The sequence below is a fragment of the Platalea leucorodia genome, assembly GCF_965183815.1.
Source record: "Platalea leucorodia genome assembly, chromosome: W".
In the NCBI taxonomy this organism is placed as follows: Eukaryota; Metazoa; Chordata; class Aves; order Pelecaniformes; family Threskiornithidae; genus Platalea; species Platalea leucorodia.
The window spans coordinates 23,575,148-23,598,718 of record NC_138859.1 but is presented as its reverse complement, the minus strand read 5'-3'; the positions used below and the strand labels follow the sequence as shown (position 1 = coordinate 23,598,718).

Genomic DNA, 23,571 nt, shown 5'->3' with positions numbered 1-23,571 from the left:
GTTTGCAACTTATCATGTAATACCTACCTGGTCTCTGTAAGGGATAGACCCACTCCTGTAAGTGTTAAGTTAATGTCATAAGGCATAAAACATAACTTTCTGTGCATTAATTAATTGCTTGGACATTGTTTGGTTCTAAACAGAGTGCGTTTGTGTACCACAAATGACATAAAGACAGATGTTGGGACATCTAGCTGGTCAACCTTAAAAAATTAGCAATTCAAAGATAAATTTAATCCAGATGCACAGAGGGGTTTTATGAGTGCATGTTGTGCTGAGCATAGCAGAACCTACATCGATATAAGACCAAAAAACCTCACAGTTCACAATCCAAACTTGAATTCTCAAAGACTGATGAATTTCATTTTGTGAGTTTCATAAAAGTATAGTACCCGGAGAGGCTCTTCTCTCCAGTAAAATAAGTTAAATATCAAATTCTCCTGGCTAGTGTTTACATAAGGTTATGTCTCTCAAATACAACTTCTTATTAAAAAAACCATTTCAAGCAGAGAAAAAAAACACAGTGTGCCAAGTTAAATGTATTATGAAATCCACATTCTCCAGACAAGATCAGGCTAAACATCCAGGAAGTGTAACTACGTCAACGTCTTTTTCTTCCTTTGGTTGTTCTTAGCTACTATGCTGATAAAATTATACAAAATAATAATTTTCTTTTGTTGTTTTAAAAGACAGGCTTTATGAAGTATTTTATTCATATCTTGCAGCTATCCTTCCCCACATTATGAACTCTTGCCAAATCAAAATCCCCTTTTGGTTTGGGGTTCTTGTTTTACACAAAATGTAGTCCTGCTGAATACATGCCCCTGGATGTTAGAAATTCTGCAATGCAGTATTTAAAAAAAATAAACACCAACATACATAGTAATAATAATGACAGGTCTTTAAAAATAACTAGCAGTCAGTTTGCACCCAAATTGACCTTTACATACTAAAGTTTTTTGTAAACAATTGATAAAATATATTTCTTCAAAATTCATTTCTTCTGCAAATATATAAAGTATCATCATCTCTGTTGTTTCAATAAAAAATAAGTACCAGGTGCACCGACTAAAGGAAAAAATATTCTCTAATACATACAAAGAAAGAATTCCAGTTCCTCTAACACATTGCAATGCAGCACATTTATGAACTCAGCATTTCACAGAAAACAACAGCACTTCAGTCTAGAAAATGTGCTAAAGATCTTGTTCCTAAATGCTATTTGACAAAGAAAACGGCAGCCTTACAAAAAATTTAAATAAGACCCCAAGGGTTCCATTTTGAAAGGAAAAAAATGTTCCACCTACATCTAAAACTTGCTATCAACCTAGTCAGAGTCCAATTTGGTAGCACGTTTCTTGGGAAAAGCTCAAAATACAGCTGAAGACCTTAAATGAAAAGCGTTTGGACTCAGGTTATTGGCAGAAAAGCCCCAGTGCTGAAACTGGACCTATAAAAGCACAAGAGTCCTGGGACATTCCCACTTTTTTCCGCTAGTACCACCTTTTCCTTGGTCAGCAAGTTGCAAGGGGGATAAGTGATATGAAAGGCCTTTTTTTTTTCCCAGTGCAAGAGCATGGAAGGGTTAGTCTGCAAAAACCAGAGCCAGGATGAAAATTTTGGTAATAACATCTGCAGAATTTCCTAACACTATTAAAAGAACATCCTCCACACCAAGTGCATGCATTTGTGTTTGTGTGTGCATGTCTGCCCACCACTTTGAGTGGTGAGCAACTACTTAGCACTACTTAGCAAGAACCAAAGCATCAGTGTATCATCGACATTGTTCTCATCCTAAACCCAAAACACAGCCCCATACCGGCTACCAAGAAGAAAATTAACTCTATCCCAGCTGAAACCAGGACAGTATCCACCCCTTATTCCATACCATTTACGTCATGCTCAGGTCCCACATTATCCAACACATCCTCATTAACCACCACCCCCTTCCTTTCCTTTGATACAATACATGGGTATCATTCCCTTAGTCTATATGCTATCCCTCTAGAATGTTTGTTGAGTTCATTTAGTTTATGACTTTGAAATTCATCTGTCATAACAGTCTTTCTGGGCAGGAGAGGTAGTGTGTGGTGTTGGATGGTAGCACGCTGAAGCCAGTTCTAGTTCTATCACCTCTGCACTTTGCTTGGTTTCCTCAGAGTTCATTCATTCTTCATTAATTTGGGTGATTCTTACTGTATACTGTTGATATGGCACATAGTAATCACAGAAGTGATGACATCCAGTATTATATAGCAACTAACATCATACAATTCAGTTCATTGGCTATTTTCACCCAAAATCAAGTCTCCTTGAGGTACACATCGGACTTCCCCATCCTCCCGCATCACCCACCAAGTGCATCCAGGTCCTTGAGCAAAAGCAATCCCACGAATGGGTTTACCTTTGCCTAAGGCAGGAGTAACCCAGACTGTCTTCCCCGTCATATTTTTTAGGTGCACTACAGGGACTTTATCCCCTTCCACAGTACATAAAAGTTTTGACTAGGCCGGGCCAGCTCGATTGGCAGATCCCCTAGTGTTGACTAATCAGGTGGCCTTTGCTAAATGTGTATCCCAATGTTTGAATGTCCCACCACCCACTGCTTTTAGTGTAGTCTTTAACAGTCCATTGTATCGTTCGATTTTCCCAGAGGCTGGTGCATGATAGGGGATGTGATATACCCACTCAATGCCATGCTCTTTGGCCCAGGTGTCTATGAGGTTGTTTTGGAAATGAGTTCTGTTATCTGACTCAATTCTTTCTGGGGTGCCATGTCGCCATAGGACTTGCTTTTCAAGGCCCAGGATAGTGTTCTGGGCGGTGGCATGGGGCACGGGATATGTTTCCAGCCATCCAGTGGTTGCTTCCACCATTGTAAGCACATGGCGCTTGCCTTGGCGGGTTTGTGGGAGTGTGATCTAGTCAATCTGCCAGGCCTCCCCATATTTATATTTCAGCCATCGTCCTCCATACCAGAGAGGCTTGAACCGCTTGGCTTGCTTGATTGCAGCGCATGTTTCGCATTCATGGATAACCTGTGCAATAGTGTCCATGGTCAGGTCCACCCCTCGATCACGAGCCCATCTATAGGTTGCATCTCTTCCTTGATGGCCTGAGGTGTCATGGGCCCACTGAGCTAGAAATAATTCACCCTTCGGTTGCCAGTCCAGGTCCACCTGAGCCACTTCAATCTTAGCAGCCTGGTCCACCTGCTGGTTGTTTTGATGTTCTTCAGTGGCCCAACTCTTGGGTACGTGAGCATCTACGTGACCTACTTTTACAACCAGGTTCTCTATCCGGGCAGCAATATCTTGCCACAACGCGTCAGCCCAGATGGGTTTGCCTCTGCGCTGCCAGTTGCTCTGCTTCCATTGCTGTAACCACCCCCACAGGGCATTTGCCACCATCCATGAGTCAGTATAGAGATAGAGCATTGGCCACTTTTCTCGTTCAGCAATATCCAAAGCCAGCAGGATGGCTTTCACCTCTGCAAACTGACTCGATTCACCTTCTCCTTCAGCAGTTTCTGCCACTTGTCGTACAGGACTCCATACAGCAGCTTTCCACCTCCGATGCTTCCCCACAAGACGACAGGACCCATCAGTGAACAGGGCATATTGCTTCTCATTTTCTGATAGTTTATTATACAGTGGGGCTTCCTCAGCATGCATCACCTCCTCTTTGCCTTCTGGCCAGTCCATGATCACTTCCAAGATTCCTGGGCGACTGGGGTTTCCTATTCGAGCCCGTTGTGTGATGAGTGTGACCCACTTACTCCATGTAGCATCAGTTGCATGATGCGTACAGGGGACCCTCCCTTTGAACATCCAGCCCAGCACTGGCAGTCGGGGTGCCAGGAGGAGCTGTGCTTCAGTACCAACCACTTCTGAAGCAGCTCGAACCCCTTCACATGCTGCCAATATCTCTTTTTCAGTTGGAGTATAGCCAGCCTCAGATCCTCTGTATCCCCGACTCCAAAACCCCAGGGGTCGACCTCGAGTCTCCCCTGGTGCTTTCTGCCAGAGGCTCCAGGTAGGGCCATTCTCCCCGGCTGCAGTGTAGAGCACATTTTTTACATCTTGTCCTGCCCGGACTGGCCCAAGGGCTGCTGCATGAACTGTCTCCCATTTAATTTATTCAAAGGCTTGTCGTTGCTCAGGGCCCCATTTGAAATCGTTCTTCTTCCTGGTCGCTTGATAGAGAGGGCTTACAATGAGACTGTAATTTGGAATACGCATTCTCCAAAAACCCACAACGCCCAAAACAGCCTGTGTTTCCTTTTTGCTGGTTGGTGGAGACATGGCTGTTATTTTGTTGATCACATCCATTGGGATCTGATGACGTCCATCCTGCCATTTTATTCCTAAGAACTGGATCTCCTGTGCAGGTCCCTTGACCTTACTTTGTTTTATGGCAAAGCCGGCCTCCAGAAGGATTTGGACTGTTTTCTTCCCTTTCTCAAAAACTTCTTCTGCTGTGTTGCCCCACACGATGATGTCATCAATGTATTGCAGGTGTTCTGGAGCCCCACCCTGTTCTAGTGCAGTCTGGATCAGTCCATGGCAAATGGTGGGGCTGTGTTTCCACCCCTGGGGCAGTCGATTCCAGGTGTACTGGACCCCCCTCCAAGTGAAAGCAAACTGTGGCCTGCACTCTGCTGCCAAAGGGATTGAGAAAAACGCATTAGCGATGTCAGTGGTGGCATACCACTTGGCTGCCTTTGACTCCAGTTCATATTGTAGTTCTAGCATGTCCGGCACAGCAGCGCTCAGTGGCGGCGTGACTTCATTCAGGCCCCGATAGTGTACTGTTAGTCTCCACTCTCCATTAGACTTTTGCACTGGCCATAGGGGACTGTGAAAAGGTGAGTGAGTCTTGCCGATCACTCCTTGGCTCTCCAGTCAACAAATCAGCTTATGGATGGGAATCAGGGAGTCTCTGTTGGTGCAATATTGCCGCCGGTGCACTGTTGTGGTAGCGATTGGCACCTGTTGTTCTTTGACCCTCAGCAACCCCACAACAGAAGGGTCCTTTGAGAGACCAGGCGGGATAGACAGCTGTTTAATTTCCTCCATCTCCAAGGCAGCTATACCAAAAGCCCACCGGTACCCTTTTGGGTCCTTGAAATACCCTCTCCTGAGGTAGTCTATGCCAAGGATGCACGGTGCCTCTGGGCCAGTCACAATGGGGTGCTTCTGCCACTCCTTCCCGGTTGAGCTCACTTCAGCCTCCAATACAGTCAGCTGTTGGGATCCCCCTGTCACTCCAGAAATACAGATGGGTTCTGCCCCTTTATAGCTTGATGGCATTAGGGTACACTGTGCACCGATGTCCACTAGAGCCTTATACTCCTGTGGGTCTGATGTGCCAGGCCATCGAATCCACACAGTCCAGTAAACCGGTTGTCCCTTTCCTCCACCTGGCTGGAGGCAGGGCCCCTCTAGTCCTGGTCATAGCATTCGTTACTCACTTCTTGTAAATGTGAATCAAAAATCCCTTTATTAGGATCGGAAGCAAAATCAGCCCTTCTGCTCTGTCTGGGGAACTGCCCACTGGAAACTGGAGCCGCAACTCTCCTGGAAGAACCACCTTTTGTAGTTGTTTTTCCTTACAACTCACGTACCCATGCCTCTAGGGTCGAGGTAGATTTTCCATCCCACTTCCTCATGTCTTCTCCATGGCCATGCAGATAAATCCACAGGGTGGCCCGTGGTGTGTATCCACTATATCCTCTCTCCTGAGCAGAGGGACGCTTACTCCTGATGGCTGAGATACTGGTCCGTACAGGTGAGGAGTAGGACATATCCTCTTCGAGTTGCTGGACCTTCTGGGACAGTTTCTCCACAGCCGAGACGCAGGCCCGTAGGGAGGAAGAGAGACTTTCTTCGTATTGTCGGAGTTGGCCAGCCAATTCTTCCACCGTTGGTCCCTCCTCATCTTTCCAGGTCATTATTGCCAAAGAGTTTGCATACGATGATGGTGCGCTCCGTACAAACTTCCGCCACATGGGTCGTGTGCACTGGACTTCGTCTGGATCTTTGGATAACTGCTCATTGTCCAGGTCATTTTACATCACCTCCAGCACAGCTAATTCCCTCAGGTACTGGATACCTCTCTCCATGGTGGTCCACTTGCCTGGGTGACATATAACATCTTCCTTGAAGGGATACCTTTCCTTCACGCCTGACAGGAGTCGCCTCCAGAGGCTGAGGGCTTTTGCCCCTTTTCCAATTGCTTTGTCAATGCCCCCTTCCCTAGAAAGGGATCCCAGCTGCTTGGCTTCCCTACCCTCTAATTCCAGGCTACTGGCCCCATTATCCCAGCATCGGAGCATCCAGGTGATGATGTGCTCGCCTGGACGATGACTGAAATCTTTTTGCATATCTCGCAGCTCACTCAGGGACAGGGATCGGGTGGTTGCCATCTCATGTATGGGTTCTGCCTCTTCCTCCTCCTGCTCTCTTGATGGCCCTCGCTCATCATCAGCCCTTACTAAACGAGCTGATTTCCTTGTGTATTTTTTCTTGTGTATAGGGGCAAGTGATACTGGCATGGGTTGGTTCTCTGGTTCAGCCGCAGCACCTATTGCAGGGGCTGGCACAGCCACAGTGCCTGTGGCAGGGGCCGGTGCAGCCACGGGGGCTGGCGCAGCCACAGGGTCGTCATTTTGTCAGCCGATCCAGAGACCTTATCTTCCCCTTGGGGGTTCTGAATAGTGTTGAATAGGGCTCAGTAGGCATGGGCCAGACCCCAGCACATTGCAGTGATTTGTGTCTCTCTGGAGTTGCCAGGGTGACAACATACTTTTTCCAAATACTGTACTAGTTTTTCAGGATTCTGCACTTGTTCGGGGGTGAAGTTCCAAAACACTGGAGGTGCCCGTTGTCCTAGGTACTTGCCCATACTCTCCCACACACCCTGCCACTCATAACTATCCAGCCTTGGAGGAGATCTCTGGATGATATTCTTAAACTGCTATTAACCTTAGATAAAACTGAAACAAAATTCCCAAGAACTACCAATGGATATATCTTAACTACCCAAGGATGTTCAAGATACTGAAAAGTTGTTGCAATGAAGGAGGAAACATCATAGAAGAAGGCAGCGAAGGTGCCATTCTGTATTTCCTCCATAAAAAAACTCTCAGAAGAAGGGGTATAATTGCTAATTGTCTCCATGAGGTGGTACCCGAAGTACAGTAATGGCTTCACTACAGAACCCAAATACCAGATAGCACTCAAGGTCAGTGTTTTAATAACCAGTCTTCCAGGCAAAACATCACTCATTACAGCAAAGCACAGCAAACTGAAAAAACCCACACCAATCTCCAACATGCACAGCAAAAACAAGAGCATGGTGCAGATCAGGTAGACTAGTACCGAGAACAGATGAATCAATATTACGACCGATAACTGTTAACAGATACAAATTCCTTAATACACTCTAGTTAATCTGTTATTATCTCAAACCCTTCGTGCCCCATGTTGGGCGCCAAAAAGGACTGTCGTGGTTTAACTCCAGCTAGCAACTAAGCACCACGCAGCCGCTCGCTCACTCCCCCACCGGTGGGATGGGGGAGAGAATTGGAAGGGCAAAAGGGGAGAAAACTCGTGGGTTGAGATAAGAACAGTTTAATAACTAAAGTAAAATAAAAATAGAACAGTAGTAATAGTAATAATAATAATAATAATAACAACAAGTAATAATAGTACAATAGTAATACAAAGCAAGCGGTACACTCTACATTTGCTCACCACCTGCCCACCGATGCCCAGCACATCCCCCAAGCAGTGATCGTTGCCCCCCCCCGCCAGCTCCCCCTGCTCATATACTGAGCATGACATCATGTGGCATGGAATAGCCCCTTGGCCAGTCTGGGCCAGCTGTCCTGGCTGTGCCCCCTCCCAGCTTCTTGTGCACCTGGCAGAGCAGGGGAAGCTGAAAAGTCCTTGACTGGTGTAAGCCCTACTTAGCAACAACTAAAACATCAACATTATTCTCATCCTAAATCCAAAACACAGCACTATACCAGCTACTAGGAAGAAAATTAACTCTATCCTGGCTGAAACCAGGACAATAAGGTAGAGGTCTTCACACATCAGTCTAAGGAAAATCAGCAGCCCACATATTTGTAAGTTGATTTTAACACACTTCTACTTCTGCCCAAAGTGGCCCATGCAGAGTTGAATAGATTTAAATATTTCCATGTATTTGGAAATGTTTCTAGCTCTCACTGTGAGAGCTTTTTCATTTCTGCTAAGGAAATAAAGGTTCTTTTCAAAACTTATATAAAACTGTGATAGTTTTGAAAATCATACTAATAAGAAAAAGAAAATGGTTAAGGTTAATACTTCTCTAATTATCATTCTTTAAAATGTAATATTTACTGAAAGGCTTTACATTTATGTCTCAGTCATCACCTTACTTAGAGGCTTAGTTTGTAGGCCAAAAGTAATTTTAAGATGAATCTGTTTTCCATGTTCTCTTTAATAAAGCATGCCTTTCAGTTTTTGGATAAAGGTATCCTTTCCATTTTTCTTTATACTGTCATAAAATGCTGAATTTTAAAAGATGAAGCAAACAGGAGAAGAAAAGGCAAATTGTCTCTGTGCCAAAAATCAGATCATTGTCCAAGGTAAAGACTGGATAAATACCCTGACAAACACTGATTTCCCCAAGCAGTCACAGTAATTGCACAAATAATAACAGGTGGACAAAAATGCATATTATGCTTTGTACAGACCTTGACCTTACTTTTTTGAAAATTGAACTATTGAACTGAACAATAACATCTAGTACCTGTGAATTAAAGCAACATTGGTACAGAAAAGTTTGACAAGACCTTCTTTCAGATCTGTACAAAGGTTCAGGATTGATATTCTTCATTTATTCTGCATATGCAGGCACAACTGGATATTAACTTTTAAAAAAACAAGACAGAAGAGAGTACAGTCAAGATTTTTTAAATGGATCTGAAAAGGAAAGTATGCTTGTTTTTTATTTTGGAAAATTAGAGGTGATGATGAATAATAATTCATTAAAGTATAATTAAACTGAATGATTTTTTTTTATTAAATTAATGAAGTAAAAATTAAATGGATGCAAGAGCCACGGTTTCTTATTCAGTGTGATGTGAGACTGGGATCCTTGAAAAAAATGCCTAGTTTAACTTTAGCTCTTATTATTCCAATTAACAGCTCATGCAGAGTGTTTTAGAACTATTATTATTTTTAAATCTCCTGAGCTAATATGATTACTCCTTCCAAATCCGGCACAAAATAGCAAAGATAAATGACTATACATTTTTGTCCATAGGGTTCCACAGAGACAGAACATGCCATAAACTGAAATACACAAATCTATTTCAAGAAAGGATACCGAATAATAACTGAACCTATGAAATGAAAACGTATACCAGAAATTAAATATGCTTTAAAATTCTACCCAGGATCAGGGTAAATTAAGACAAAAGGAATTTTTAAACCTGTCTCAAGTACAATGGTTTTCTGTCATCTTTAGGGTATTTTGTTTAATTCTATTACATTTACATACTTGGAGACTTTTACTAGTAAACAATTTCTATGCAAATAGCAAAGCTATTATGTGCCAGAGTTTTTTGGGGGGGTGGGGGTGGGCTACAGGGGTGGCTTCTGTGAGAAGATGCCAGAAGCTTCCCTCATGTCCGATAGAGCCAGTGCCAGCTGGCTCCAAGACGGACCCACTGCTGCCCGAAGCTGAGCCAATTAGTGACACTGATGGCACCTCTGTGATGACATATTTAAGAAAGGGTAAAAAACGATGCAGAACAGCAGCTGGGAGAGAGGAGTGAGAATATGTGAGAGGAACAACTCTGCAGACACCAAGTCCAGTGAAGAAGGAGGGAGAGGGGGTGGTCCAGGCACCGGAGCAGAGATTCCCCTGCAGCCAGTGGTGAAGACCATGGTGACACGCAGGTTGTCCCCTTGCAGCCGATGGAGGTCCACGGTGGAGCAGATATCCACTCTGCAGCCTATGGAGGACCCCACACCAGAGCAGATGGGTCTGCCCAAAAGAGGCTCTGACCCTGTGGAGAGCCCGCACTGGAGCAGGCTCCTGGCAGGACCTGTGGCCCTGTGGAGAGGAGCCCACGCTGGAGCAGATCTTCTGGCAGGACTTGTGACCCCGCAGGGGACACATGCTGGAGCAGTCTGTTCCTGAAGGACTGCACCCTGTGGAAAGGACCCATGCTGGAGCAGTTCATGAAGAACTGCAGCCTGTGGGAAGGACCCACGTTGGAGAAGTTTGTGAAGGACTGTCTCCTGTGGGTGGGACCCCACGCTGGAGCAGGAGAAGAACGTGAGAAGGAAGGAGCGGCAGAGACAACACATACTGAATTGACCACAACACCCATTTCCCGTCCCCCTGCGACACTCAGGGGAGGATGTAGAGAAAATCAGGAGTGAATTTGAGCCCAGGAAGAAGGGAGGGGTGGGGGGAAGGTGGTTTTGGATTTGTTTTTATTTCTCATTATCCTACTCTGATTTGATTGGCAATCAATTAAATTAATTTCCCCGAGTCGAGCCTGCTTTGCCCATGACGGTAATTGCTGAGTGATCTCCCTGTCCTTATCTCGACCCACGAGCCTTTCATCATATTTTCTCTCCCCTGTCCAGTTGAGGAGGGGGAGTGATAGAGCAGCTTGGTGGGCATCTGACAGCCATACAAGGTCAACCCACCACTCCTTTTTATATACTCATGCTCTCTGAAACACGGCTCTGTGATGCAGAGTTGAAAACAGTTCATTTCTGTTCATACAAATAAGCCTATTATCCTGGGGATCCATCTCAACATAATTTGGGTAGCAATATATTTCAGATATTATGACTTTTTCTTTTACTGCTGTTTGACAAAGACCTAACAGTCAAGTTTCTGGAGAATTGTAACCCCATTGATGTTTTACATAGCAGGGTTTTGAGCGGGAGTTATTTCACCGCTGACAATGTGTCATCAACTATATGCTTTCTCTTATTTGTTTTGCAGTAGATGATAGTCCAAACCAGTGGCAGGGCAGGTCATCCTTAATATAATGTAGGAAGGTGGACAGGCAATGAAATCTACATGGGAATTTTTGGCTTTCTGACTGCATCAGTGCAGGAGCCTTCATTTTGTTGCCACAACACTATTCTGTTTAGCAAGCTGGACACAAGCCAAAATGTTTGATGGACATTAAAGATGAGATGTTGTGTGGCTGAACCTCTTGTGAGAACTCAGCTTGGTGCCTTCCCTCCCATCATCATTGCCCCTTATCATCTCTCTCATTTCACCAACTTTGTCTGCAGAGTGTGTTTTCAAGGTGTTTGCTAGGAGCAGAAGACTCTCTTACAATTGCTAAACAAGCTTGCAACCTGAATGCAAGGAGAGGAGAGGAGAGGAGAGGAGAGGAGAGGAGAGGAGAGGAGAGGAGAGGAAGAAGAAAAGGATTTCACATTATTGTTTTTTATTATATGCTTCTACTCCAAAAGTAGAAGGGGTTGTTTGTAAATTGAAAGTATCAAGGCAAAAGGTTTGTTGCCTATGTTGTGCCACAGATCAATTGCTCTTAAATTTATTTTAAAATGTTATTGGCCTCTCCTTGTCATCATATATCTGTATCATTCTGAGCAGGATGTATTACTGTATTGGGTTTATGTGTCAAGGTTTTGGTAGTGGGGAGGGCGGGCTGCAGGGGTGGATTCTGTCAGAAGAGATCAGGAGCTGCCCCCATGTCAGACAGAGCCAGTTTCAGCCAGCTCCAAAACAGACCCACTGCTGCCCAAAGCTGAGCCAATCAGTGACATTAGTAGGACTCTGTGATGATAACATTTAAGAAAGGGTAAAAAAACGCTGCACAACAGCTGTGAGAGAGGAGTGAGAAAATATGGAAGAAACAGCCCTGCAAGACACCAAGATCGGTGCAGAAGGAGGGAGAGGAGGTGCTCCAGGCACCAGAGCAGAGATTCCCCTGCAGCCTGTGGTGAAGACCATGGTGAGGCAGGTTGTCCCCCTGCAGCCGATGGAGGTCCACGGTGGAGCAGATATCCACCCTGCAGCCCATGCCAGAGCAGGTGGATGTGCCCTGAAAGAAGCTGCAGCCCATGGAGAGCCCACGCAGGAGCAGGCTCCTGGAATGAACTGTGGCCCTTGGAGAGGAACCCATGCAGGAGCAGCCCAGCCTGTGGGAAGGACCCATGTTGGAGAAGTTCGTGGAGGACTGCCTCCTGTGGGAGGGACCACATGCTGAAGCAGGGGAAGAGCATGAGGAGGCAGGAGTGGCAGAGATGAAGTGTTATGAACTGACCACAACCCCTGTTCCCCATCCCCCTGTGCCACCCAGGGGGAGGAGGTAGAAGAGCCAGGAGTGAAGCTGAGCCTGGGAAGAAGGCAGGAGTAGGGGAAAGGTGTTTTTAGTTTTGTTCTTATTTCTCGCTTTCCTACTCTGTTACAATTAATTGGCAATAAATTAAATTAGTCTTCCCCAAATCAAGTCTGTTTTGCCCATGATAGTAATTTTTGAGCAATCATCCCATCTCTCACTCCTATATGGAAACTGCTGTAACAAGCCAGAATAGCATTACTGATGTTGGACTAGTTGTCAAAAGGGACCTCTGGTTTTGGGTGCCTAACTTGAAACAGGTGATATATTTGAAAATAAAAAAACCCCACATCATTCTTGATGTGGGGTAGTCTTGAGATGGAATGCCAATACTGAAAAACAACTTTGGCAAAATGGGTCTCTTTGCATACACTTGAAGGATATGCATTTCAGAGAGTGCATTTTTTGAAACATAAATCAGGTTACTTTGCATGGGCAAATCACTTATTCCCTTTCCTCATAGAATTGTAAGGATTTGAACAACAGCAGAATCCATGCATTTCTATGCATCATGTGGGAAAAAAAATAGATTTCTTAAAGCCAAATTACTGGAAGTTTGGCCTCAACAGTTTTCTGTACATAGAATTTTACATAAATTTAAGGCACAAAACATTGAGGGCAATGATTTTGCACACAGCCTAAGTGGGTTGTTTCTTCACAAACAGATGCTATGGGATACCAACTGAACAAAGGGATTACTGCAGTCCTCAGTCTGCAGAGATAGCAGCAAAGCATTCTTATTTTCAAGTCTGAACCTCCCCTGACGCAGCTTTGACCCATTCCCACGCATCATGTCACTGGATACCAAGGAAAAGAGATCAGCACCTCCCTCTCCACTTCCCCTCCTCAGGCAGCTGTAGAGAGCAATGAGGTCACCCCTCAGCCTCCTTCTCTCCAAACTAGACAACCGCAGAGTCCTTAGCTGCTCTTCATAGGACATGCCTTGCAGCCCTTTCACCAGCTTTGTTGCCCTCCTCTGGATGCATTCGAGTACCTTAACATCCTTCTTAAATTGAGTAGTACACTTAGGTGCTGGGGTGTGAGCTGATATTCAAGCTGAAAGGAGAAGTGACAATGCATGGAAAGCAATAATGGAGATGCATTCAGCCTTCTCACAGACTAGTTTTATTGCTCTATGAACAACTATTCTAATAACAATTATTAAATACGGCAGAGGTCTCTGGGGGCAGAAGGAGAGTTTCTAAATCTGTTTAACTGCTAAGCCCCTGGAATTTCTCACAGGATAAAGTACATGCTTGAGTATTTTGTTATGCTAGGCTTAACATGTTACATACTGTACAACAAGCAAAAGCTTAAGTCTGCAGCTCTACACTGAATGGTCATCATATGACCAAATGAAAGGAAGGCAGTGGTCCATTGCTGCATTTTTGGTAAAGCAATCACAATACTGAATTTTATGAGACCTTTTTAACATCATTACATAGCACAGGATGCACACAGTCCTTGTCATTAGTTTAGTATTTCAATAATTGCTCTTCATAACACACCTGTCAGATAGGTGCACACGTATAGAATCATAGAATCGTCAAGGCTGGAAAAGACCCTTAAGATCATCGAGTCCAACCGTCAACCTATCACTGCCAAGTCCATCTATACCATGTCTTCAAGCACCGTATCTATCCGTTCTTTAAATACCTCCAGGGATGGAGACTCAACCACTTCCCTGGGCAGCCTGTTCCAATGCCTGACTACCCTCTCGGTGAAGAAGTTTTTCCTAATATCTAACCTAAACCTCCCCTGGCGCAACTTGAGGCTGTTTCCTCTCGTCCTATCACTTGTTACTAGGGAGAAGAGACTGACCCCCACCTCGCTACGACCTCCTTTCAGGTAGTTGTAGAGAGCAATAAGGTCTCTCCTCAGCCTCCTCTTCTCCAGGCTAAACAACCCCATCTCCCTCAGCCTCTCCTCATAAGACTTGTGCTCTAGACCCTTCACCAACTTCGTTGCCCTCCTCTGGACACGCTCCAGCACCTCGATGTCCTTCTTGTAGTGAGGGGCCCAAAGATTATTATCCACATTGCGGGGAGGCAGGGAGAGAGTAAGCAATTTATGCAACTTTACTGAGGAAGTGAAAACAAACCAGTGACACGGCTGTGACTAGAACTGAAGAATTCACAGCTCCTAGGCTTGTGCTGCAATACAATGGTTACAGTGATAGTGGGTATTGATTTTATGTTGTATTTATTTACAATTTATAATCAAGTATACTGTAAATCACCTGAAACACTGAACTGTCCATACAGACTGTCAGCTTGACCAGATGCTCTTGTAACTTTTTCTATTATCCCTCTATACCCTGTTTCCTGTTACAACCACTTTTTATGGTATATCTTAAATTAATATAATTAATATAATGTCTCAATGGCAGACACTCTCTCTTACACAAGACACAAGTCTTCCAGGCTGAATGTTAGTTACAGTTTGCTAAAATCAGTCTTGGCACACAGGGTTAAAATTCCTATTGACTTAAATAATAGCTGCACTTTTGCTGCACAGTGTTACTATGTTCCAGTATTAGTCCAACAGTCTCAGCCTCTTCAAATAAATGTTTCATACTAATCTCCTCTATTCTGATCCTAGAGCCACTCACCATTGAACTAGGAAGTCTTCTGCTGCATTCAAAATAATGCTCAAACCTTCAAATGCAGAGCTTTAAAATGCTTTCCATCCAGTCCTATATACTGGAAAGAGGTGTGAGCACTGGAAGACCAGGAATTCCCTGATCTATTTAACATGCAGGAGGGTGAAAGGAAGAACTAAAAATTGGCCTCTGACATCAAATTTCCTCTAACTGCTCATTTCCTTCTGTGATCTTATTTGTTTGACAGTTATTTATTAAAGAAAATTGAAAAGGTATTATATTTTTTCATATAGGGATGTTTGGGATTTTGTGTATTGTACTATTGAAGCTCTCTGGACTATATCACACAGAAACTGCAGTTGTACAAACTGTTAGAGAAATGCATATGTAAGGGTGAATGTTCTCTGAGATTAGACATACACTCTAAAAGAAACGAGTGCAAATTTTTTTAGCTCCCAGTTTCCTATTAAATCCATCAAATTTCCATTAAGAAATTAAGTAAAACAGAACAAAAAAAGGAAGGAAGGATGGATGAAGGAAAAAGTCAAAGGCTTTTGTTTTATAATTTCATAGCAATTTAGAATTCATGATTTGGCACTGCTGTGCAAAGTATCATTTTTCAGTCAGCTTTTCTTGCAGAATTACATTATTACCTCAGGGCAGTTTTAAAGGACACTGAGGATAATATATTCCAACTGACAATGAAGAAAGTTAGCTGATACTTCAGGAAGGATTGAACATCTAGTTGCTATAGAATGGAAATGTATTTTTCATTTTACACAAATGAAGCTTTTCTTCTTTCCTTAAGAATATGACTCTTCCCCATGCAGTGCACTTGTACATACTGGGCACGTGTACCCTTATACCCATACACAAGAGCAGATCCAGGATATGCACTTTGATGCCAACCTACCATTCTGATGCCATTCTCAAAGGCCTGACGCGCTAGAGAAGCAGGTCCATCCACAGTCTTACCATCATCATCAGGCCCCCAGCTGGCACTGTAGATGTGGATGTGTTGGGGATTAAGGCTCAGAGACTTTGCTTCTACCATGTCTGTCACATCTCCATCCAGCATCCGTACGCCTTCAGAACAAAAGATACAATGAACAAGACAATCAAACTCAAAGTGCCTTTTTTTTTTTTTCCCCAGAGGAAATTGTTGTGTAGGACATTGGACTGAAAGATCATAAAGATCTCTTGTAAAAAAAAAATCAGTCTGTTTGGATATGTGTTTCCCTGATGAAAAAAATGCTTCTATATGAAAAAATACAAATAGGAATTAATATTTTTGTCTTTCTTCAGGTTTTAAGAATTATCTACAAGTCAGTTTATCCACTGTATAGCCTTTGAACTTTAACAAGAAACTTTTATACTAAAGAAAACTTAAAAAAAGACTTGAACCTTGAAATGTCTATATTTCTCACTTGAAGATATTACCTGCTTTGCTTTTTCCTTTTATACTGCGGCACTTAATTTGAGACATTCATAGTCATAGAATCATAGAATCATTAAGGTTGGAAAAGACCTCTGAGATCATTGAGTCCAACCGTTAACCTAACTGCCTGGTCCACCTCTAAACCATGTCCCTAAGCACCACATCCACATGTTTTTTGGATACTTCCAGGGACTGTGATTGCACCACTTCCCTGGGCAGTCTGTTCCAATGCCTAACCACTCTCTCCGTGAAGAATTTTTTCATAATATCTAATCTAAATTGTCACAACTGGCACAACTTGAGGTCATTTCCTCTCATCCTATTGCTTGCTACCTGGGAGAAGAGACCGACCCCCCATCTCACTACAGCCTCCTTTCAGGGAGTTGTAGAGAGCGATAAGGTCTCCCCTCAGCCTCCTCCAAACTAAACAACCCCAGCTCCCTCAGCCGCTCCTCATAAGACTTGTTCTCTAGACCCTTCACCTAGTCCCAAGTATGTTGACAGACATAAACATAGGATCTCTGTTGACAGATAAACACAGCATTTTTCCTTTGTTATATGAGGTTGCAAAGAAGAAACAGGAGAAAGCTCTTGTGTACAGATGGATTAAGCAGTATAAGTATACACAGTAGCAAGGCGATTACAGAAAGTTACTAACAAATTCCCTATGCGTAACATTATGCAACATGAAACTACAATTTTGTGAACATCCTCCGTTGTGCAGAAGAGGTTTTTTAAATGTACAATTTGAGATTCTTGTGTTAAAAAAATCCATTAATGTGCATTTTGACAATTCAATGTGCCAGCCTTTGTAAAGTGAATGGCACCATGTTTTAAGAGCACTAGAATAAATAAGGTAGGCTTAAAGCTGAAAACTGAGAGTATCTTAAAGTTGTTTTTTAACTAACTAACTGTAACATTTTGATTGAATTTAATTCTGACTGAGAAAACCCTTGATGCCAGTTTTAACCTAAATAAGAAAGAGGACCTTCATACAGTTAGTGTAACATGAGATCAAAGCAATATAAGATATTAAATAATAATTAACATGCAACTGTATCATAGTAGGGAATAATGATCATTGATTGATCAGTGATGAAATATCAATGGAATTCCCCTTTGGTCTCTTCACTATCCCTTATGTGTCCAGAGATGCAGCAACTCACATTTTGGTTTGAAGTAAAGACCCATCTTGGTGGACCAAATTCAACATCACTGTCAGTAGGTGCTCCTCTGTGTAAGAAGAATGTAATTGCTATAACTCAACTCCAGTTTCTTCTCCTAAAATAAGGGTCTTTAAATCCCTGGGAAATAAGCGAGCTGAACGCTAATTCAGTATAATATAATTCAACATTTTTACACTCTATTATTTGGCCTGTGGAGAGGGAACATAACTTCTGCATATTCACGTGTATAGCTTATGCCTTTTATGAGGGAAGGGAGGAAGGCATACAAAAATAGAGATCAGCAACAGTGAAACTCTTAAACATATACACCTAGTAGAAGGGGAAGCTCAACCTCCCTTCCCAATACCCTAGAATTCCCTCTTGCTTCTGATTTTCAGCAGATTATCTGCTGGGTCTCCTGAGGACTTATGTTTGAGATACTTTATAAGTGTGGTATGTGAGGTTTATACAGCTAGCACTATAGTATTTTCAGGCTTTCTTTAAACAGTGTTACTGATGGCTCTGCAGAAGCACTGTGTTAAGCAGAGTAGATACCATTTTTATTTCATTTAGACCAATGAAGTTTCTTGAAGGCTGTTAGATTCTTGTGGTGGGTTGACCTTGGCTAGCTGCCAGGTGCCCACCAAGCCGCTCTATCACTCCCCCTTCATCAACAGGACAGGGGGAGAAAAACATGACAAAAAAGCTCATAGATTGAGATAAGGACAGGGAGATCACTCACCAATTACCATCATGGGCAAAACAGAGTTGACTTGGGGAAAATTAATTTAATTTATTGGCAATTAAAAATAGATTAGAAAAGAGAGAAACAAACAAACAAAAACCCTAAAACCACCTTCCCCTCACCCCGCACCCCTTCTTCCCAGGCTCAACATCACTCCTGACTTTTCTACCTACCCCCACCCCCAACCAGAGCAGGGGGGATGGGGAATGGGGGTTAAGATCAGTTCATAACACTGTCTCAGCCACTCCTTCCTCCTCATACTGTTCCCCTGCTCCAGTGTGGGGTCCCTCCCATGGGAGACAGTCCTCCACGAACTTCTCCAACATGAGTCCTTCCCACGGGCTACAGTTCTTCATGAACTGCTCCAGCATGGGTCCTTTCCATGGGGTGCAGTCCTTCAGGAACAGACTGCTCCAGCGTGTGTCCCTCATGGGGCCACAGGTCCTGCCAGAAAACCTGCTCTTACATGGGCTCCTCTCCATGGGCAGCAGTTCCTGCCAGGAGCCTGCTCCAGCGTGAGCTCTCCACGGGGTCAGAGCCTCCTTTGGGCACATCCACCTGCTGAGGCGTGGGGTCCTCCATGGGCTGCAGGGTAGATATCTGCTCCACCATGGACCTCCATGGGCTGCAGGGGGACAACCTGCGTCACCATGATCTTCACCACAGGCTGCAGGGGAATCTCTGCTCTGGTGCCTGGAGCACCTCCTTCCCTCCTTCACTGACCTTGGTCTGCAGGGTTGTTTCTCTTACATTTTTTCTCACTCCTTTTTCTCCCAGCTGCTGTTGTGCATCATTTTTTACTGTTTCTTAAATATGTTATCATAGAGGCACTACCAATGTTGCTGATTGGCTCATCTTTGGGCAACAGCTGAAACTAGCTCTGTCCAACATGGGGGCAGCTCCTGATCAGATACAGTACTATTAATTGTGGAAACATGGCCTCAAGTATGCCTGCTCATATTTTTTAACTGTTGTCTATAGTATATGTAGGTAAACATATTTATTTTTTCATAGGTGGCATCTATTTTGGGGCAGAAAATCAACAGTTAATGAGTTTGAACTATAGGTATTTTTACTGAAAGCCAATATACCAATCCCATGATTTCTTTAAAAATACAGAGTAAAACTTCACTTGAAGTGTTAAAAACTGGCACAGGCAGGCTACAGCCTAGGAGATATTTGCATGACATTTTGACAGTCATTTCAAGAGCCAAGCTAAAGGTCTTAATTGAACAGCCATTGACTAAGAATTGATAGAAATCACTTGGAATCTCTTGGCTGAACAGAACAAAAAGCTGCAATCAAATCTCATATCTCAGGTAATAATCTGATCACACACAGGGATCAAAAGAAAATACTCTCCAACCACAGCCAAACGACACAAAAACATTTTACAACTATGTCAGTGTTTTGTTTGGGATCAATATGCAAGCAAATATTCGTGATGTGTACATTTACTTCTGATTTGTCAAAGTTCAGTTAAAGCTTTGAATTTGTACGAAAACCCAAATGTCCTAATTCTGGGTTTTGTGTTTTCATCAAAGGCCTTGCTTTCTGTTTTTTTGCGTGTACTGAGAGGTGGTGTCCCAAGGAACACTGGAGAAGCTCACTGCAGACAAATTCCTTCAGTACTGGTATTTAACTACCATGCTACAAGTACAATTGTTATCTATACGAATCTCCTCCTCTTGTTTAGAAAGCTCTGAATGTACCATTTGGTACAAATGACTCTTTAGTTACTTTTTTCTTTGTGGGAGACTGTTTCACATACCTCCAATCTTGGCATTGAAGGCGATTCCTACTGTGCAGTGTGAGTTGTTTGCGGTGGCTGCCACTTCTCCAGCACAACGGGTTCCATGCCTGCAGTCAGACAAACATTTTTTTTCAAGTAAGCAAGATAATCCACCAGCTCAGATTGTTGGGATTTAAAGGCATTGATTTTGCTCATCCTCAGGTGCTAAAACCACAATTATCCACAATATCTTGCACTATGTACCTCCCTATAGCAAATTAATGCCCTTGTTACAACTTTTCCCCAAACACATTTTAACATTATTATCATAACCATCTTCTTAAACTCTTCATGACAGACTTTCTAGCCATTGGAAACACATACAGTATGTAACAAAGACATACTAAGATGATATATAATCCACAGGAACAAAAAGAAGTCTGGGACACCAATTCTTGATTTTGAACCAATATTTACATTATGGACAGAATTTTTGTCCTACATTCTTCCACGAGCACTCACTGACAAATATGTTGCTAGCATATGCCTCTCTGTACAACCTCCAGTGAGCATCCTCATTAGGTAGAGCGTGTGCCCCATTCTTCCATGAGGAAGCTGAGACTGTGCCTATGCCCACATAGCTGTTCACAGGCATGCCTAAGAGTGGCTATAAGTCAGATATGCTCAAAACTGTTGTGTAAGTATATCCCGGTCATGCCTTGGGCCAACCTTGCAAGCCTGCTGTCTTTCCAGGGCAGAAAAAACAGCTGAATTACCCTCCTCATGGGAGCTACACTCTGCACCTGGAAGCAGAGATGGGCTGTAAGGGCATAATCTTCAGAAGCAGATGAAGAACAAACCTCTGGGATTTGCTCACCTCCTTGCCCACTGTGCAATGCCAGAGTGGGATGTCTTGCTTAGCCCTGATCCACACTCTCTACAAGGTGACAGTGGTCATCCATACAACCACTATGGTAGGAAAGCTGTTTCTGCTCTTCATGATTTTTGCTTGTCAATATAGGTTTCATGAAGTGTTCTCCACCAGTAAATTTTGTCCTCATCATTATGCAGTTAACCAACTCCATCACAGAAATGTGATAAAATTAATTTGGAGTGAACGGGGAACTTTAGAGAGTGTGTGTGCAGAGAGATATGGAGTTTCAGACCAGACAATTAAAGACGGAGAGTTGACGAGATGGAGATAGATAGATAACATAGGGCTTAGGTAGCCACAGAGAAAGAAGTTTAAAAAGTCAAGGCAAAAAATAGATAACAACGTCGCAAGCACTTCAGAGGAGGCTAAATGAGGTCAGTTGTGTATTCAGGCATACTTCCACTGGTGGTGGTTGAAAGACTGCTTATGCGGGCATCTGGAGAACAGGGGTGTTTCTGAATTAAGGTTGAAGCCTATGTTACAGACAAGAATCACAGTTGCTTTCTCTTGGTACAGTCTGCTTTGAGAAGAGTCACTCCTTAGTTCCATATCATAAGAAGGTTTTTTTCCCCTTAACCTTTTGAGACATTTAGCTGAGAAACACTAAGACAGCTAGTTTGCAATGGATTAATATAAACCAAAAAAACCTAGATAAGACTGGGAAACAAAAAAAGATGAAACAAAGATAATAAGCATTAAAAGCGATTGATTGATGCTAACTTGTTATAATTTCAAAGGACATCTTTGAATTTATCACGTAAATTAGAAATATATTCTATGAGAAAAGTGTAATTTTTACTCACAAGACCAGCTGATTAATCCTAAAGCTGGATTGAGGTACCACAATTATATGTATATCTCCTCAAATTGTTTCTTATTAACCTGTTCATAATTCATCAAGTGCTTGCCAGACTTGATCAGAGAATTTTTCAAGACTTAATTTGAAGGGGTTTTTTTCATATGAAGCCTATTTTTCAAGCCTAATTTTCTTCACTTGAAGAAAGCCAGTCTAACAGAAATTTATCAGGCAACATCTTATCCTATTATAGAATTATTTTGAAAAGCCTGGAGTAAATCATTCAGGAACCACAGATGAAAAGGAGTTTTAAAAAGATCCCTGTTCATTTTCAAGTATTTTCAAATAATCTTCTAGTTCCCTATTTGTTTGAAACAGTGCCTTTAAAAATTTTATTTATATTTATAGGAAAATATCTGTCTTCAGAATTATTTAGAAGACAGCATCACAGAATCACTGAGGTTGAAAGGAACCTTTTGAGATCATCTAGTCCACCCCCTCCTGCTCAAAAAGGGTCAGCTAGAGCAGGTTGCAGAGGACTGAGTCCAGATAGCCTTTGAATATCTCCACAGCGCCTCTGGGCAACCTGTCCCAGTGTTTGATCAGCCTCACAGTAAAAAAGTGGGGGTTTTGTGTCCAGATGGAATTTCATGGGTTTTAATTTGTGCCCGTTACCTCTTGTCCTGTCAGTGGGCACTACTGAGAAGAGTCTGTCTATATATAAGTTTACAGGTGTTATCACTCAAAGCACAGATGACTATACTCTTAAAAATGTATATATGTAATATACCCACACACATTACGTCGGTGCATATATTTTATTATGAAAACACCACCTGCTTTGTGAAATGCATGTGGCCCAGACACAGCTTCCCAGAGAGAGGCTGCGTTGGGATGAAACCTTCCCTGGGAACCAAGTTTGGAAAGAGCAGCAGAGGGAAATGACTGGGAATGAATGAAGTTTTTTCAGTAGAGAATGGGTAAAGATAAGAAACATATATACATAAAGAAAGCTGCTTGAAAAGGAGCAGAAACGGCTTGAGTTTGTCTGTGGTTCACAGAGGAGTATATGGATGCCTGCCACTTTAACTACATCCACTGAGCACCGTCAAAAGGGTTAGATTTCCACTGGGTCACCAGACAGACACCATTTGCAAAAGGGCCATGTAACATTTGTACATAGGAAATAGAAGAGCTGCGTGGCTGGCATAAGAGGAAGAGAGAAATTGTGACTGCCCTTCTCAGCAGCAACCCATAGTAAAATGGGATTACATGTAACATGAAACTGCACCACAAATTCTAGCTGAAGTGGAAGTGATCAGTTATAAGTAGCTGGGGCTTTAAAAGGCTGACATAGAGGTACTATTACATATGTTTATTGAATTAAAACACAGTGTGAAATTTCAGGTAAAATTCTGATAGAAAAAAACATATGCAGAGAAAATTAGATCTTTGGACAGTTTTATATGTGTGTTAAATTAACATTTCTGAATATTTCACTAGTCTTTACACATTTTCATTAAAAAATTCTTTTATCTATTGCCAACTAAAAGTTGATTCCTACAAATAAAATGTTCGTATCTTTTCTTTATCTCTCTTCTTCCCTCCTATCAATTGTTCATTAATTTAGACAATGAAAATTAAGTAAGTGTTGCAAAACCTATTTGCATGCACATCCTATAAATGCCCTGAAAATGTTAAGAGATTAAACTGCAGCAGGAACAGTCCTAAGACTACACTGCCTATATGTGCAAATGCAAGTAG

General features: G+C 42.7%; 1 protein-coding gene across 1 annotated transcript in view; it reads right to left on the bottom strand.

The window, feature by feature from the left end:
- Positions 1–23,571, bottom strand: part of LOC309601488 (proprotein convertase subtilisin/kexin type 5-like) — a gene marked incomplete at both ends in the record, with an annotated part of 236,784 nt that overhangs the window by 93,144 nt on the left and 120,069 nt on the right. The window contains 2 exons of the mRNA XM_082334513.1: positions 15,910–16,082; positions 20,117–20,205. Of these exons, the coding sequence (XP_082190639.1) occupies positions 15,910–16,082; positions 20,117–20,205 (262 nt within the window). The remainder of the gene's footprint in view (positions 1–15,909; positions 16,083–20,116; positions 20,206–23,571) is intronic.